This window comes from Xiphophorus couchianus, chromosome 6 (assembly GCF_001444195.1).
Source record: "Xiphophorus couchianus chromosome 6, X_couchianus-1.0, whole genome shotgun sequence".
NCBI lineage: Eukaryota > Metazoa > Chordata > Actinopteri > Cyprinodontiformes > Poeciliidae > Xiphophorus > Xiphophorus couchianus.
The window spans coordinates 15,135,518-15,151,315 of record NC_040233.1 but is presented as its reverse complement, the minus strand read 5'-3'; the positions used below and the strand labels follow the sequence as shown (position 1 = coordinate 15,151,315).

Below are 15,798 nucleotides of genomic sequence, written 5' to 3'. Positions count from 1 at the left end.
CTGCTTCACAACCCAAGGATGGTTGAGTTTAAGGTCACCAACTTGTGTAAGGACATTCAAGATTTTCTGCCAATTTCAGGAAAACAAACTAACCAAAGACTTATCTACCCATTCTGTTATTAAAGTAAAAAGAGCAACTGTTCAATGTAATAAATGTTTAATGTAAAAATGTGACTGCATCATGACAAAATTAATCATAAAAACAAACAAATTAAATGGCAAATTAAATAGTCAAAAACTTGGGGCTGAAACATAGTTTTTGGTCTTGAGGACACAAGAATTGCGTTTTTTATGTCTTTGGGTTGATCTTCCAACACCTTCAGATAGGCAATCTCAACTCTCAGCGGTTAAAGATTGACAAGTCAACGAGGTCCTACTCTCCTTGGATTACTGTTTAACAGCTTCATGGCAATACAGCGAAACATTTAACAGAAAATGCTCTAAGGTCAACTCTCTGCATTTTGTTGTACATTAACTAAACCCGGAAGTCTGTTTTTATTCCCAAAACAAAACTTCAAAGCAATGGAAACCGAACTGGTATTTATGGGATTTAGAGTATGCGTTTCAAGTCAGGAGAAAAATATACTAACTTGAAGCGCAGTGTCAAACACGACCAGCTTGGAGCTTGTGGGGACGATGTCGTAGCACTTGTGGGATTTCATAAAGCGCATGTAAATATCACTCTCGGGTTCAGCAGCTGAAAGAAAAATACTTTGTAAGGAAGGTAAAATCTCCTGAGGAATGCGTAATGACAGCTTGGAAACGATGCATGCACACACACACACACACACACACAAAACAGCCATTACCAGCAAACGGACCACTTACAGCCACTTCCCTGCTCCGGCTTACTGATAATTACCCACTGCTTTAAATGTCAACAACAAACAAACAGTGGAAAATCTTGGGAAGAAAAAGTCCTTGTGGGGGGTCTCAATGTCTTAGCAGTGAGAGCGAGCAACATTAAAATTGTTTTTCAATATTTGATGATCTCACATAAAGCTACTAAAGTGAATAAATGACAGAAGTTAACATTTTTTAATGAAGGTTTTTTCATTTTACAAGATTGTAAGACATTTTGTCAAAGTTAAGACTTTTCTATTTCATGAAAAAATTTTAAATGTAAGCAGTCTTATAATATACTCCCTTATTTGTATTACTTCAGTTCAGTAATACTCATTTTACGGTGCTTAAATTCTATTTTAAAAATGGTACTAGTCAAGCTTTTTCTGTAACAACAAAACTGTAGATATGACTTGATGGTCACATGTAGAATGTTTTACAGCTGGGTTTCTCCTTGTTTTGCTACTTTTGTTGTATATCAGGTTAAATATATCACTTGAAAAATAAGCTTACACACACCTGCGCCTATTGTGACATAATAAGGTATAGAGCATCTGATTAGTGTCATTTTTATTATGTACATTTGCATTTTTCTTGTTTTTATATCAAACTCTTCATTCTTAAGAGATTACTTGTATTGTGCATGGCTGCAGCTAAAGGCTTTAGCCATATGATGTGAGAATCCTGCATGGATGCTGGGAAAATCTGACATTGCCAGGGAAGAATAGGGGAGACAGAAATGCCCAGGCTTGATGCAGGACTGCTGCATGCACTGCTACTTCTGCTGAAAATAATCAACCCGACTCAAGCCTGACTTAGTTAGGTCGGGCTTGAGTTAGGTTGACTGTGCTTAATCTCTCCTTAAGTACGTTTATATTCAATAAATTAGAATATGAGCTCTGATGAGACTCGTTCTGTTGATTTAAAAGCAGCCTTCGGAAAACTTTCACCAGGTATTGAACTTTTTTTTTTATACTAAGGATACATTTCTGCATTAAAATGTTTTTTCTTTTATTGTTCTGATGTAATAATCTAATTCAAAAGGTTATGTTTTCATCAAATGTGGACAAAAAGCCATAATTAGATTCCTTTACAGAAATAAAGGCTTTCAAACATTTGGTGTTTAATTCATCTATATAAAAGTGTTTCACTTAGTGATAAAGATGCTGAAAAAAAAAGACTTTTCAATAGTATTCTAATTTATTGAATGTGTCTGAAGTTTGTGTAAGCTAAATAATTGTTCAAACTGCATGCATTGCCCCTGTCCTGTCAAATCTTCTAACCCACCAAGCCATGACTCATACTTGCAAGGGTTAACACCTTGCAGCTCAAATCTTTCAGAACTTAAGTGGAAATAAGTCCAGTCATTCATCCGCTTTAGTGTTTACCAATACCAGCTGATCTTAATTCTGCCTCTAGTGATGTCATTGGCACACATAAGAACTTGGTGTTATTTCCATGTGGGTTTTGTAAAATCTTGTAAGTGAACGCCGTATTTTTTCTTACCCAGATGCGTTTGTATTGGGAGTCTAAATCTGTACCTAAAATAACTAGTTAGTATCTTTAAAACTTCAACGTACAGTGTAAAAATATATCGTAAACAATTCTGAACAGACGATTTACAATATTATTCGCGTTAAGATCCTTTCCTTTTAAGCCTGGACCAACACATGAAACTGGAAACAACTGCAATACCTGCTAGATCCCAACACTTTCGCACCGCGTTAAAGCAAAGATTTACGGCGTTAAATGGAGAGCAGCGCAGGCTCAGCGAGACACTCACCATCATCATCTAGTTCAAGTTTCTCCAGCATACCTTCGAATAAGCCGTAGACCTGTGGGAGAAAACAGGAAAGAAGTTGGGAGTGAGGAGCGCGGCAGCGGCTCAGCGCACAGCCAAAAAACTTTGCAGTAAATTGGTAGTGAGCAGCAGGCTGACGCCGACTCTCCCTCCCTGCAGCTTATGGTAGATCAAACCGACTGAGAAAAAAAAAAAAAAAAAAAGCTCCCAGCAAGAGCAAGACAGCTGAGAGGCGTCTATTGCCTCAAAGATACCCCCAAGTGTGCCAAGTACAAGCAGACAGCCTGGCAAAAACATACATCTTCAGCGGCGCATAATGTTTTGAGCAAACACACCCCCTCTTGAACAACACGCAGTGGATCGGTCCTGATCTATTTGGTGCAGCGGGGAGCGGGTGCGGGGCCGCTACTGTTTACAGAGACGCGTGTAAATTAAACGCCGACACAACAAACGATCTTTAGACGTCGTCCAACGCGTAAAAAGTCAAAGGGAGCTCACCAAATGGAAACGAGCGAAGGACGAGGCGGGTGGAAAAAGCAGGAAGCTCCGCGCTCTGACGACACGCCCCTCCATGCACGACAACCTGGCTGCCTCACCATATTAGGAAATCCTTCCCGTTGCCTAGCAGCAAGAAGCTGGTGATGCCTCATCAAGCGTTCATTACTTGAAACAAACACGACCTAGATCTACGAAACATCTTCCCGATAGCATAGCTATGACATCGTGTAATACAAAGTGGGTTAATTAGATCTCTTCCAGGGCCCAGCTGGATATATGCTGCGTCATGCTGCGAGATTAGCATAGGCAAAGTCTGCTTGTTAATGCACGTTTTTCCACCCTATGTGCTGCCAAGCACTTTCACAACAACTCTCTGCAGCAGGAGGGAGAGGGGAGCTTCCACACCTGCTTTGGGATGCTCCACAGTCTCCCCAGCGGTGCTCTGTATTGATGACACAGCACTTCTCCAGCCAAAATCTCCCCTGCACTGTCATAAATCAGATCCTGCTGCACCACGCCAGGCATGTGGCCTGCTTTGTACTACAGCAAGCCTCTAGGAGGCACACACCCATTCAGCGAATTGCACCAAAAGTTTAAAATGACGAAAGGTGAATTATAACATAACATTAAGATTTTTTGAGGCCTCAGAGAGGAACCACAAGTCTTCAGGCGTTAGTAGTTAAATATTGATTCACCTTGGTTGGCTGCAATCCACCATCACTGCAGGCGGATGGGTTGAGACAAATTTTTAGATATTAATTTATTCCAAAGCCACAAGAGTTATCAGTAATTCATCTTTAGCCAAAGGAGATAAGATATGAAATACTGTGTCAAACTGCTGATTATACCTTAAAGCTAACTCAGCTTGAGAAAAGAAGAAAGCACATTGTAACTGTTTTAAAGCCTTGGACGTTTTCACATGTAGTCACGCTGAACATGTAGTTCTGACAACATGCCATCAGTTTTATGACATAGAAAAACTCAAAGTATTCCAATAAATGCAAAAATAAAAATAAAAAACATCTGTATTCAGCAACCCTTTTGCAAGAATTACAACCACAAAAACCTTTGGGGTATGTTTCTACCAATTCTTTGTGAAATAGATTTAATGCAGAATATCTCTGAATATGTACTTTCAGCCAGTCTAACACATTACCATTGGCTGCATGTCTCAGACTAACTGGTTTTATTGCTGTATTATTCTGAGTTTAACTCTATCCATCTTTCAGTCAACTATGACTTCGTTCCTAGACTATGCTGAGGAAAGGTATGCCCACAGCATGAAGTTGACACCAACATATGTCAGCATAGGGCTGATGTGTTCAGCGTGATGTTCAGCATTAGTTTTGCTCGTAAGAACAAAGCCCCTTCTACCACAGGTATACTGTGTCCCCTTCATAGCTAGGGAAAAACTAAGCGGAACATCTCATGACTGTTTGTCATGCCATTACAAACAGTCACAAGGTGTCCTGTTTGTCAACAGATGTCTCTCGCTTGAACTGCTCTCAAGTAACAGAGCTTGAGATTTGCATTGGCGGATTTCACCGCCACCACTGACCAAATAAACTTTTATGAGTCTGAGGAAAGAAGCGCATGAGTCATAGACAGGAAGCATTTAAGGCTGCTGTTGTGTATCCAAAAGGGAAAACAGTTAGAGTAAACATCCCATGACCCATGTAGGATAATTACTGCATTTATCTCGAGCTGATTTCCCCAAAACTTACAAAAGAGTCCTTGCCATCTGATTTTAGTTTTGGCCTTTGGGTGTCACAGATAATTACAAAATAATTCTGCTTCATAGAACAGATAAAAGACAGACTTTGTGAAGTATCAATTTTACTTCACAAAGTCATTAGTCATTAGCATGACTCACATGTTGTGAGGTAGAGATGGGTGGCACAGGACTGGTTGATGGGATCGGGGGCTTGGTGTAGGGAAGGCTGAGGCGCTGTCCTGTGTCCGGGGGCGTGAACAGGAAGCGGGCTCGGATACCGGGCTCCAAGCGTTCTGGGCTTGGGCCGCTTTGCTGCTGGGCCTCCTGGCTGAACACAGGTTGGCTCAATGCCTGGGTTGGAGTGGTGGGAGGTGTGGCGTGCCCAGAAGCTGCAGAGAGAGATAAGGTTCACAACAGATAAGTCATCTTATCTTTTCTTTCTTTACATTTGTACCCATTTTATTCCTTTAAACAAGGCTGGGTGACAATGTAGACATGCATTGCAGAGGTGCTTCCATCATAACCAGGAAGGCCATCAATTATCTAAATACTATATCTAAGAATTACTGCACCGATTTATCGACTAACTGATTTACCTCAATTTTGGGTTCCACATGCTTCACTTGCATGTGAAGCCGATATTATCCACCAATCTTATCTACCTCAGCAAAGGTCTAAAATAAACCACTCTCCTCCTCTGCTTTGAGAGAGGTTTGACTGACAGAACGGCCTACCAGGTTATTTCTACACATTTGCAGTTAACAATAGTCACCCTGCTATTGCTAACTCAGCGATTTTCTTGCTACATTTAGTGACATTTCAGACCAAAAATTTAGGTTTTGGCCAGAAAACAGCAATCGGTGCTCCCCTCTGCCTATAAGATTGAAGAAAGACCTAATGAATAATTTCAACCAAAACAGGAAGAATATAAATAAGCAATGCAGTAATAAGGTTTCTGAAGTAAACATGATTGGACACAACCCATATCACAAGACTTACTTAACCTCTGTACCCCTGACATCATGTTCATGTAAACTAGATGTTTAAAAGAAAGGGGCACCTCATTTCTGTGTATGAAATTGCTCCAAATTGCATAAATATCAGAAGACAGTTCAAAGGCAAAGAAGGCTGAATATTGTTCATGGATGAATTAAAGCAACAATGCAGGTGAGCAGCAAGTGGCTCTGCTGAGATGTCACTCAACTTTCTGTAAGTATAGTAGGAATAGCACTCTGTGAATGGCCATTTTCTTAAGGCTTACCGTCCTTGAGGAAGGTGTCAATATCAGTTGGACATTTGTTCAGGCAGCAGTTTTTCCCATTACTGTGTAGATCACAACATGGGCATTACAAAAAAAATTCTACCTTGAAAAGAGCAAATCATGCTTTCTAACAGTTCTATCATCTGCTTTCATTATCTGTAAACCAAAAATAATCAGAAGGAACCGACATAAACGCTTGCAGGCTCAGAATGGACTTCAGTAAAAATGAGTCTTTTTTTATAAAACAAGCTACCCTCACAATCTTCTGCAAAAGCAAGTCATAAAATCTCTACTTGACCACAAGTTGGCGCTATTGGTGTATTTTCTTTCTCTGCAATATTTGACAACTGTTCTGATTAAGTTTTGCTTTTTTCTTACAGAACCAATAAATTTTACATAAGCTTTAACTAAGTCTGAACAATCTAAATGTCTACTTTGGTCAACCTATCTGCTTAAAACAAATGTTAAACTATTATTTTTTTTTAGTTTTTAGTAAAATCCCTTTTTCCCCCCAAGTTTTTTAAGATCTCCTTTATATACCTTTTTCTCCTGAGTCGCCGTGTATCCGCAGCTGATTTTTCATACCTAAGTCTAATTCAGCAGAACTCAAACATTGTTAAATAAAAATATTTATGTTTTTTAAATACAGTTTTAATACAGCTTTGGATGACAGATCTGGGTCAATATTAACTTTCTATTTTAAAACGCTACTAATTTTTATCAATACTAAAATTCTTTTCGGTTTGGAAAATAACATTGTGCTACAACTATAATTGTTGTCTAAATGATTTTAGCAGAAATAAAATGTTTATAATGTGCCTTAGCAAACTGATTACCTGCAATGTTTTCTTTAAGGCATCAACACTACAGTGTACTAGCAGCTGTTGAAACCTGCATCCTCCTGATTGTTTTCATGAAAAATCTGCTTTTGGGAGTTCAAAGGTCAGGTCATAAACAAATGCAAGCGAGTGATGTAACAAAAAAGCGATCAACAATGGATTAACTGAGCATAAATCACGACAGGGGGAGATGCTGCCTCCTGTTGTTGAGAGAGCGACTTTAAATTCCCATGTAACGGTCAGCTGTCTGTGACGCAGCGGCTTCGTCAGATTGGGGACGTTTATCACATGACAGCCTGCATGCTCTTTCATGTCAGGCCTGGCAAGCCTGCGTGGGGCAACGTGCGACCCTCACGTTGCTACGGGTGCTCCCCCGTGACATATTTCTGAGACCTGACAATAAGCTGCGACGTGGGCTACATGGTTCACATTACAATCTCTTAGCCCTGAATTTTGAAGGAAACCGTTTTAATGACAAAAGCTGAAGAAGGGGAGTTTAGTTTTATTTAATTATGACAGATATACACACTTTAAACACTTGGATATTAGTGAGTTCAGGCAACATCTCAAGTTTCTGTACCGCAAAAGAGAGCGGCTTAAAATAATATTTAGACACAAACTTAAACATCATAATATTAAGTCGTGAAACATTTTAGTTAAAGCAGACCCTGATTATTTTCCCCTCTAACACTATCTCTTGACATTTAGTTGGCGAGCAGGCCTCTTTGGTGTGCCCAGCTTCCGCTGTGCAGCCGTCTTTTTTTAGCCACGCTGCTGAGGCACATTCCACAGGAGCAGATAACAGCGGGCCTGCGAGCCCTCTCATCTGTCTGGGTAATAGAGGACAGTTAGGCACCAGCCGGGAAATGGGACATGGATGCATTGCTGTAAAGAATTCATCCTGATCCAAAGCAAAAAAAAACATCTAATTTAACTATAAAGCTATCAAAGGGGAGATCAATTCTGACACAACTGTATAGAAAAACAAAAGAAGACCCGACAATGATTTTTAAGGTTGAAAAAAAAAAAAAAATTAATCAAACCAAGGTGTTATGCTTTAATGTTGGCTGTTAATTAAAACTAACAGCAAGGTCTACCTAATATAGATGAGCACATTATTTCAGCTTCTCAAACATATATAAAGTTGATTATATTAATAAGGGAAAAAAACGTTTGGATGCTTAGATGGACTAGAAAAAGTTCTTAAACGAGATTATAATCATTCTGGCAGCAATTTACTGTTCAAATCATTTTCTTACAAAATAATATTCCTGAGCTACAGTATTTTGACAATAAACAGCACAAAAATTGCAATCGAAAAAGCAAATTATCTCTGAACAAAACTATTAGTGAATGTTATTGTCTTAAAGTCTTTAGCAGCTCCAATTTAAATCACAAAATCCATCTTGGTTGCAGTTTTGCATTGGTCTGTACCCAGGCTGTATTAACACGTTTTAAAGCAACGATGTGTTAGTGTAACACCTATAAAAGTGGATCCTCTCAGCCCTTGAACAGTCCTGACTCTTGGAGCAATATGAAACTTACCATCTGAATACAGTCCAGTACTGAGGCAACTAAAGTTGCCTTCAGTCGTTTATTTGCCACTCAGTGAGCAAACTTCTGCAGCAATGTTGCACTATGAATGAATCTCAGCTGTTCTATGCACTAGTTAAAACTGGGGCAAAGACAGGAGGGTTTCCTGTGGCTTATTTACTAATAATTTATAGTCATATGTCAGCTACACTAAATCACTTCCCCATATTAGAATAAACATAAATATAAAAACAGTATCATAACCAGATTTTAAATAATCACTTAAAAAGCCAAAACAGCATTACTAAGAAGTACCAAGACGCTTTCTGATAGGCCACAATTAATTTTCACATGCAGAAGATGAAATCCCAAAGGATGCTGTCTAACAATAGGAGGTTCTGATTCTGCAGTGCCGGATCAAAGGACTGAAGTGGTGTCGAGTCAAGAAGACAATATTTCTTGTCTTCTGCACACTGCAAAGGTGTAGTGAAAGCCCAGATTGCTTTGATAGGTGCCTTCAGGTCATCTGCTTTACTGGCTCTCTTGTCTCTCATCTTCCTAATGATAACCGCCTGTAGATCTTCTATGGGTCTCAGATTAGAGGAATTTTGCTGGCCAATCAAGAACAGGAACACACTGGCTATTGAACCAGCTTCCGGTACCTTTGGCAGTGTGGACAGGTGTCAACTCTTGCTGGAAAATAAAATTAGCAACTACTTATGGCTTATCATCAGATGAAAGTGTGAAGTTCTCTAGAATTTCCTAGTAGACAGCTGCATTGACTGCAGACTTCAGAAAACACAGTGGACCAACACCAGCAGATGACATGGCATTCTAAACCATCATAGATTGTGCAAACTTCTCACTGGACTTTACGATATGTGGATTCTGTGCCCCTCTCATCCTGGCTGAGCCAAAATAAAGCAAGAAACTAGTCTCTCAAAATAAGGGGGGCTTTTCTGACTTTCCACACAGCTGTTCCATTGTTCTATTATGTTAAAGTAATCTGCAGCTGTGTCAGATTTTCTGATAATAGCAAAAGAACAACAGATCACAACGGATAAACATTTTGTTTTCTTTTAATTAAGTCCATGTAAAATCCTTGTAAGGTCCAATGCTGAATATTTACCGTGTCAAAATTTATGAAATTTGTAGGGTGATAAAGATGTGAATGTTTGCAGATTTAATGCTCTGATCAGGTCTTATAAAGACGACGTTGATCGTGACATTGGATTGAGGTGAAAAAATCTTTTAATCCACAGATAACATTTCTGTGTTTGTTAAATCATGCAGTGTGCATGACATTGTAGCCGCTGTGATAAGTGCTTAATTAGATGCATGTCAATATTTCCTAAAGTTAATCATCTACTAATTTAGAGCACAGCAAGCTTTTGAAATGAGAGCATTCCTTGGTTCTGTTTCTTAGAAATTCTGTGTATCCCTTACACCTTGAATTAGACCTCTGCCTTCTGCCAGAAAGATACTGTTATCTTGAGGCTTGGAACTGTTTCTTCTCTGAAAAGTAAATAGGATTTGCAAAAATAGGCTGGATTTTGGCCTTGCCTGAGTAATAATTCTATGAAAACACATTCATGAAACTCCAAGGTGATCATTGTCTGATGACATCCTGAGGAGGTGACTTCTATTATACTGCTAATTAATGGCATTGACAGTGAGACACCAGAAAACAGCCTCAACAAATCAGATTTATCAAGCCTCACTGACTTGGTTGCAATATATTTCTCAAAAAAAAATAAAAAAATCCAGCAAAGTCTATTTTGCTTTGTTCGTCTTCTCTTGAAGGCCTTTTTTTTCCTTTGTCTAATTTTTCTTTGGAGCAATTCAAGGTGGAAAATCATCAAACGCCGTGAGAGATAAACCAACTCTGTTTCGCCCACAATGACCATCAGGGCAGATTAAACAGCTGTGCAGAGATTCCTCTGTCAGCAGCGCTGGAAAAAGAGGATGGTGAGGACCACTTGTCAAGAGACCACTAGACTGTTCTTTAAATAAATATTAATCTGGAAGGATTCTAAGACATCTCCTCCCTTTCCTTCGTGATTGCAGTTCAAACTCCCTGGAAATGTCAGAGAAAAAAATCTCTTCAAATCAATTAACTTCATAAAAGATAAACTTCATTCAAAAGCTATGAGAGTTATTTGAGACCGGTTGATGTGGGAAACAATCTATGGGATCCCACATATAGTTATGTGAAATAAAAACTGGGGCACCCCATTAACTATTCTGTTTTTTGGGGTTTTTTTACAAAATTTTTTTACATATCAATGTCTAATTTTTTTGCTTAATCTCTAAAAGATGTTACGACATCCTGTTATAACATGATGGTGGCTTGGCTGTGCAAAACCAAAATGAGACACTTGGGAACATTTTCCCTGCTCCTCACTTTCTGCTGTGAGATGTTTCAGGGGTTGTACAGCCCATTTCAGGTAATCCCAGAATATCTGTGGATATCTGGGCTTTGATTCTGCCAATCCAGGGCTTTCCATCTCTTAATTCTCAGCCAGAGCTTGGTGGATTAACTAGTACTTGTCTTGAGTCATTGTCATGCTGCAGAGATGGTCACTTTTTTCTCAAAAACTCTCTGATACACATTAAGACCTCATTGTGAAATGTATGATGGTGAGCTGATCAGATCCTGCTGCAGTAAAGCATCTCTGAACCACGACACTTCCACCTTAATGATTTACGATAGATGGGAGTTTTTTTTCTGGAAAACTGGATTTGGAATCTGCCAAATATCTCTGTTCTGGTGTCCAAGTAATTAAGTTTCAAACTCATCCGTCCATAGAACTTTATTCCAGAAGTCCTGGACTTTGTCAGTGTTTTTTCTGGCAAACTTCAGTCTTGTGTTTTTCTCAGAGAGCAAAAGTTTTCTCCCTGCAGAACTTCCATCAGAGTTTAACTTTCCTAGTCTCTTTCTGGTTGTACAACCAAGCAGGTTAATATCAACAGAGTTGATTATTCCTAATTTCACCATTTTTAAAACATTTTTAGGAGCCTCATAACCTGGTACAAGTCTAGGATTCTTTTAATCTTAGCATGCATTCATGTGCACATGATGTGATATGCAATTTTAGCCATTTGAAGTTGGAAATATAGTCACAAATACAGTCAGTTTCCTGCCTTTTGCCAAAACAGAGGCTGGAATTTTGTGGTTTGCAATTTATAGAACATTTCAATAGGTCCTTAAGTCAGTTTTTTATTATTATTTATACCACTTCCACTTTCCAAGTATCATTCAAATTATTATTAAATATCCAAATGTGCAAGAAAAACATGATGCAGGATGTGTTACCCAAAAACATCTACTTCATCTCGATGTGACAGCTTATACTCCATTTTAGTGACGCGCTCCAAGTGGAGCAGCTATTCCGAATTCCCCTTGGATAACAGGACAGAAAAAAAAAAATGACATTGAAGGGAGAAGAAGTAGAGTAGCTATAAATTACTCTGGCGCTAGAAAACGGATTAATTGATTTCAGTTTGTATCGTTCTATCAAAATCCTACAATGCTGGCTATAGTATATAATCCAAAAAAGTACAAAAGGTATATTTAATATGAACTCTGCAGCAAAAAAACTGCTGGCTGCCTGGACTGCGCACATAGCCATAACTCCATAAGCTCGTGTCCCAGTACTGTGTTTGCTGATGCAGATGCATGGAGGCACGCGTGAAATTAAAGATTAGCTGCACCAGTGGTGCCTCAACTCTATGTGTTGCTATAATGGTGATCATGAACAGCATTTATTACATATACAACCTGCAGCCCTCTTATCTTTTCTAAATGGCAATAAGATAGAGAAACTGAACCAGGTTAGTGTGATTACAAGAAGAGGTTTGCTGTAACTTTGTGTGAAAGTTAATTCAGCATTATTCAGATTGACCAGCATACAAAAACATGTTACACCTGTGTCAGAAAAAACAAACAAAAGCTGACAACTAAAAGGTCTTGCATAATGCATCCAGAATGAGGCAGGCCTAGTTTTTCTTTTTTTTTAGCAAAGCGTCAATCAAACTAAAACGACAAGCTCCTCAAAGATAAAAGATTTCACTTTCATATGTTGCAACATTGAGTACGATCTGTGTGCATCTATTCTTGTTGTGCTTAAAAGTAGATTTGCAGATAATGACTCCAAATAGTTTCCGTTGAGATATTGATGTTGCTGGTTATTTTGTAGTCTGTAGCTCTGTACTCTGGTTCTTTCAGCTAATACAGTTCTTAGTCCCTATAATCTTGATTAATAAACACAAAGATAAAACAGAAACATTAATAACAAAACAGAATTTGTTTGCATCAGTGAGTCCTTAAACTACATTTAAGACATTGTAGCTCACTGCTGACTTACACTGCAGCAGTTCTACTGATGCCAAATACAGAAACATAACGGTAGACTTAGTTAAAGCTGAATGACAGTTTATAAAACTTTAACAAATGAACAGCAACCCTGATGTTCAATGTTAAGAATACTTAATGCAAAATGTATTCTTGTGACATGAGAGTCTCACAAGAACAAGAAAAAAAGTATCTAAGAAAGCTGGAAATCCTATCATAGGTGAGACAAGCGAGGAGTGTGGAACGTTACCGGCCAGACCCGAAGCCTCGGACGGATGCCTCCCTTCTAGCCCATCCTGCTCTTTTCGTTTCTTGCTTCTCCTTAGGCTGCCAAACCGCTTCATGGAAAGCAGTGGGTGGTTGGCTCAAGACTCAGTGTGGTCATGACCATCCGCATCACGATGGGAACACACTCTGAAAACCGCCCCGAGTGAAAGTCACTCCATTTACTTTGTTTTTTGCTCTGTTTGTTTGTTCGTTGAGAATAAATCCAGATTAGTAAAAATGATGATTGATGGAATTAATTAGAGAAACTCTCCAACATATAAGATGGCGTGAACAGCAAATAAGGAGGAGGAAAAAAAGTAAGTGCTGAGCCAGCAGGAGGCGGTATGCAGGTCATGAATTCAAAATAAAAGACAAGAATGTGAAAGCTGTAAATTCCAGAGAGCCAGAGTGATGCTCAGATCAGGGTGCCTCTCCTTCTCCGTCAGAGGTGCTAGCGCTGTAAATTGTCAGGTGCAGCTGTGGGTGGCATCTCTCTAATATAGCAAGTCGCTCCACTGCTGTAAAAGGAGGCGAGTCCACACAAAAATCCCTGCCGATTGGCTGAGGCAGGCCGTCTCCCCGCCCTCCCTCTTCCTCACGGAGTAAATTCAGCACAGGAACATCTGCTTCGCTCAGTCATCACGTGAGGTCACTTCGTCAGGCTGCGTCAGGGGGTAAACGCATTCATCTGATCTTGCAGTTTAACACCATGCGGTTGCCCAGCTCGGGGACAGTTGTGCGGTTCGGTGTCTGTAACCTGACCTTTAAGACTGCTGAGACCAGCCCCCCTGTCAGATGACGACAGCGGGACATCCCATGCTCTGTCAGCTGATCAGAAAGCTGCCGTTCAATACTAGTGCCCTCTCCTACCCTCTACAACTGATCATAATAGTTCAAACCGGGCAAGTATAGATTTCAATTAACATGTTATGCAAGGGGTGAACAGCCAACATGACTTTGGAGCTCAAATCTAATCAATGATTTATGCTTTTAGGATTTTATTACACTCTTAGTAAATATAAAAACTATGCAGATATTAAATCCACAAGAAAAGTAATGTTTCATTGTGGGAGAGATTTCTCCTTAGCTAAAGCATAATAATACCTTGTAAGGACTGGCGTGCAAGAACGAAGAAGGTCAAAGCTACCCAGTTGCTTTATTTACTGACAACAAAAGGCACATTGGCAACCAAAAGGGAGAGAAAAGGGGGGGGGGGAAACTGTACATGGATGAGAAGGGAGCTCCTGAGAGTCTGGTCACTTCCAGATAAGGCGATGGAAGAGCAACAGCAGCAAGAGGCTGACAATGTCCAGGCGACGGGGAAAACATATTTAGAAACATACCAGAATGGAGCAACATTCTGGTCATATTTGAATAGATGCAAACATATCAAAAACAATGCTGTTGTCTGTTGAGTGGCATGTGAAAAAGATGCAAACTCTGGAGCTTGGAAAAAAAACAAAAAAACTTCTGTGGTGTTAAGAGGAGGTGCCATAGCAATCTGGAGAGAGAACTTATGAATGTGACTTTGCTATCAGCGCCCCCTTGTGGTGAAAGCAAAGCATCAACAGAAACTTCCACTTGATTTTCAATTACTTGGAAAAGAATTTCCTGAGCTTTTCCGCATTTTGCCTTGTTACAAACACAAGTGACAATCTATTATTGGGATGGTGTAGGGTAGACTGAAACAAAGTAGTACATAATTATGAGGCAGAAGGGAAAGGAAACATTTTTTAATGTGCCAGGGTGTTATATGCTGCCTCACTTTACTCTGCTACTTTTAAATAAATAAAACATTCAACCAAATGTAAAGAGAAATCACCTAAATAGAAACCAGAGTCCCACTTTTTTTTTATCTCAGAATAAATCCAGCCATTCTATGAAGGGCTCAGAACAGGGAAGAGAGCAGTCAGCTTAGGAAGAAGGCTGTGGAGAAGTTTAAAACCCCAAACTCTGAACGTCACCGTTCTATCCATCCTCTGAAAATGGAAAATGTTTGGAGTGTAAAACCTCCCAAAAAATGACAACACCTGAACTAACCAGTCAGGCAAGGAGAGTTTTGGTCAGTGAAGCAGGCAGGGGGCCAATGGTAACATGAGGTCCAGGAGAAATTCACAACTCAGACAGGAGAATCTGTTGCTATGACAACTACTACTTACTTTATAAATCTGCCATTTACAAAAAGAAAAAAGGCCAATATTGTAGAAAAGCCATGAGAGGACCAGTTCGGAAGCACATAAGTTAAAAACTTAAGCAGGGGACAAAGTTAATGTGAAAGAAGACGATCAACCATGACTGAACTCTTTAGCCAACAAGCAAAAATGCTGTGTGGTTAAAAAAAATCTAACAAGAAAAATCCCCATGAAATAATCTCTTTGATAGAACTGGGTGATGGCAGCATCATGCTGTGGGGATGGACGTTCTTCCTCAGGAGAGATAGGGAAGCTGATTAGAGCCGATAACCTGGATGGAGATCTCAATACTTTGCAATTCTTTAATGGTCCTGTTAGGGTCCAGGCCTAAAAATTCAATTCAGAATTTTTAAATTACCTAAAAATGAATGTCTGTAATTCCTCCTCTCCATTCAATCTGACTGGCTTAGAGACATTTCACAGAGATAAGAAACACAAATTTCAGTCTCTAGCATAGTCTGTAGAGACAAATGGCAAAAGACCTGTTTGTACCTCT

At 39.4% G+C, this 15,798-nt stretch overlaps 1 protein-coding gene across 6 annotated transcripts in view; it reads right to left on the bottom strand.

The window, feature by feature from the left end:
* The window catches only part of LOC114146518 (5'-AMP-activated protein kinase subunit gamma-2-like), a 30,742-nt gene that overhangs the window by 7,130 nt on the left and 7,814 nt on the right, over positions 1 to 15,798 (bottom strand). For 3 of the 6 annotated variants that reach the window (XR_003595904.1, XM_028020649.1, XM_028020650.1), the window contains 3 exons: positions 5,016 to 5,245; positions 2,627 to 2,678; positions 591 to 697 (listed from right to left, as the gene is read on the bottom strand). Coding sequence is in view for 5 of the 6 variants with exons in the window: in XM_028020649.1 (XP_027876450.1) it covers positions 591 to 697; positions 2,627 to 2,678; positions 5,016 to 5,245 (389 nt within the window). In the remaining variant the exon portion in view is untranslated. The other 3 variants (XM_028020652.1, XM_028020653.1, XM_028020654.1) reach the window with 3 other exon arrangements.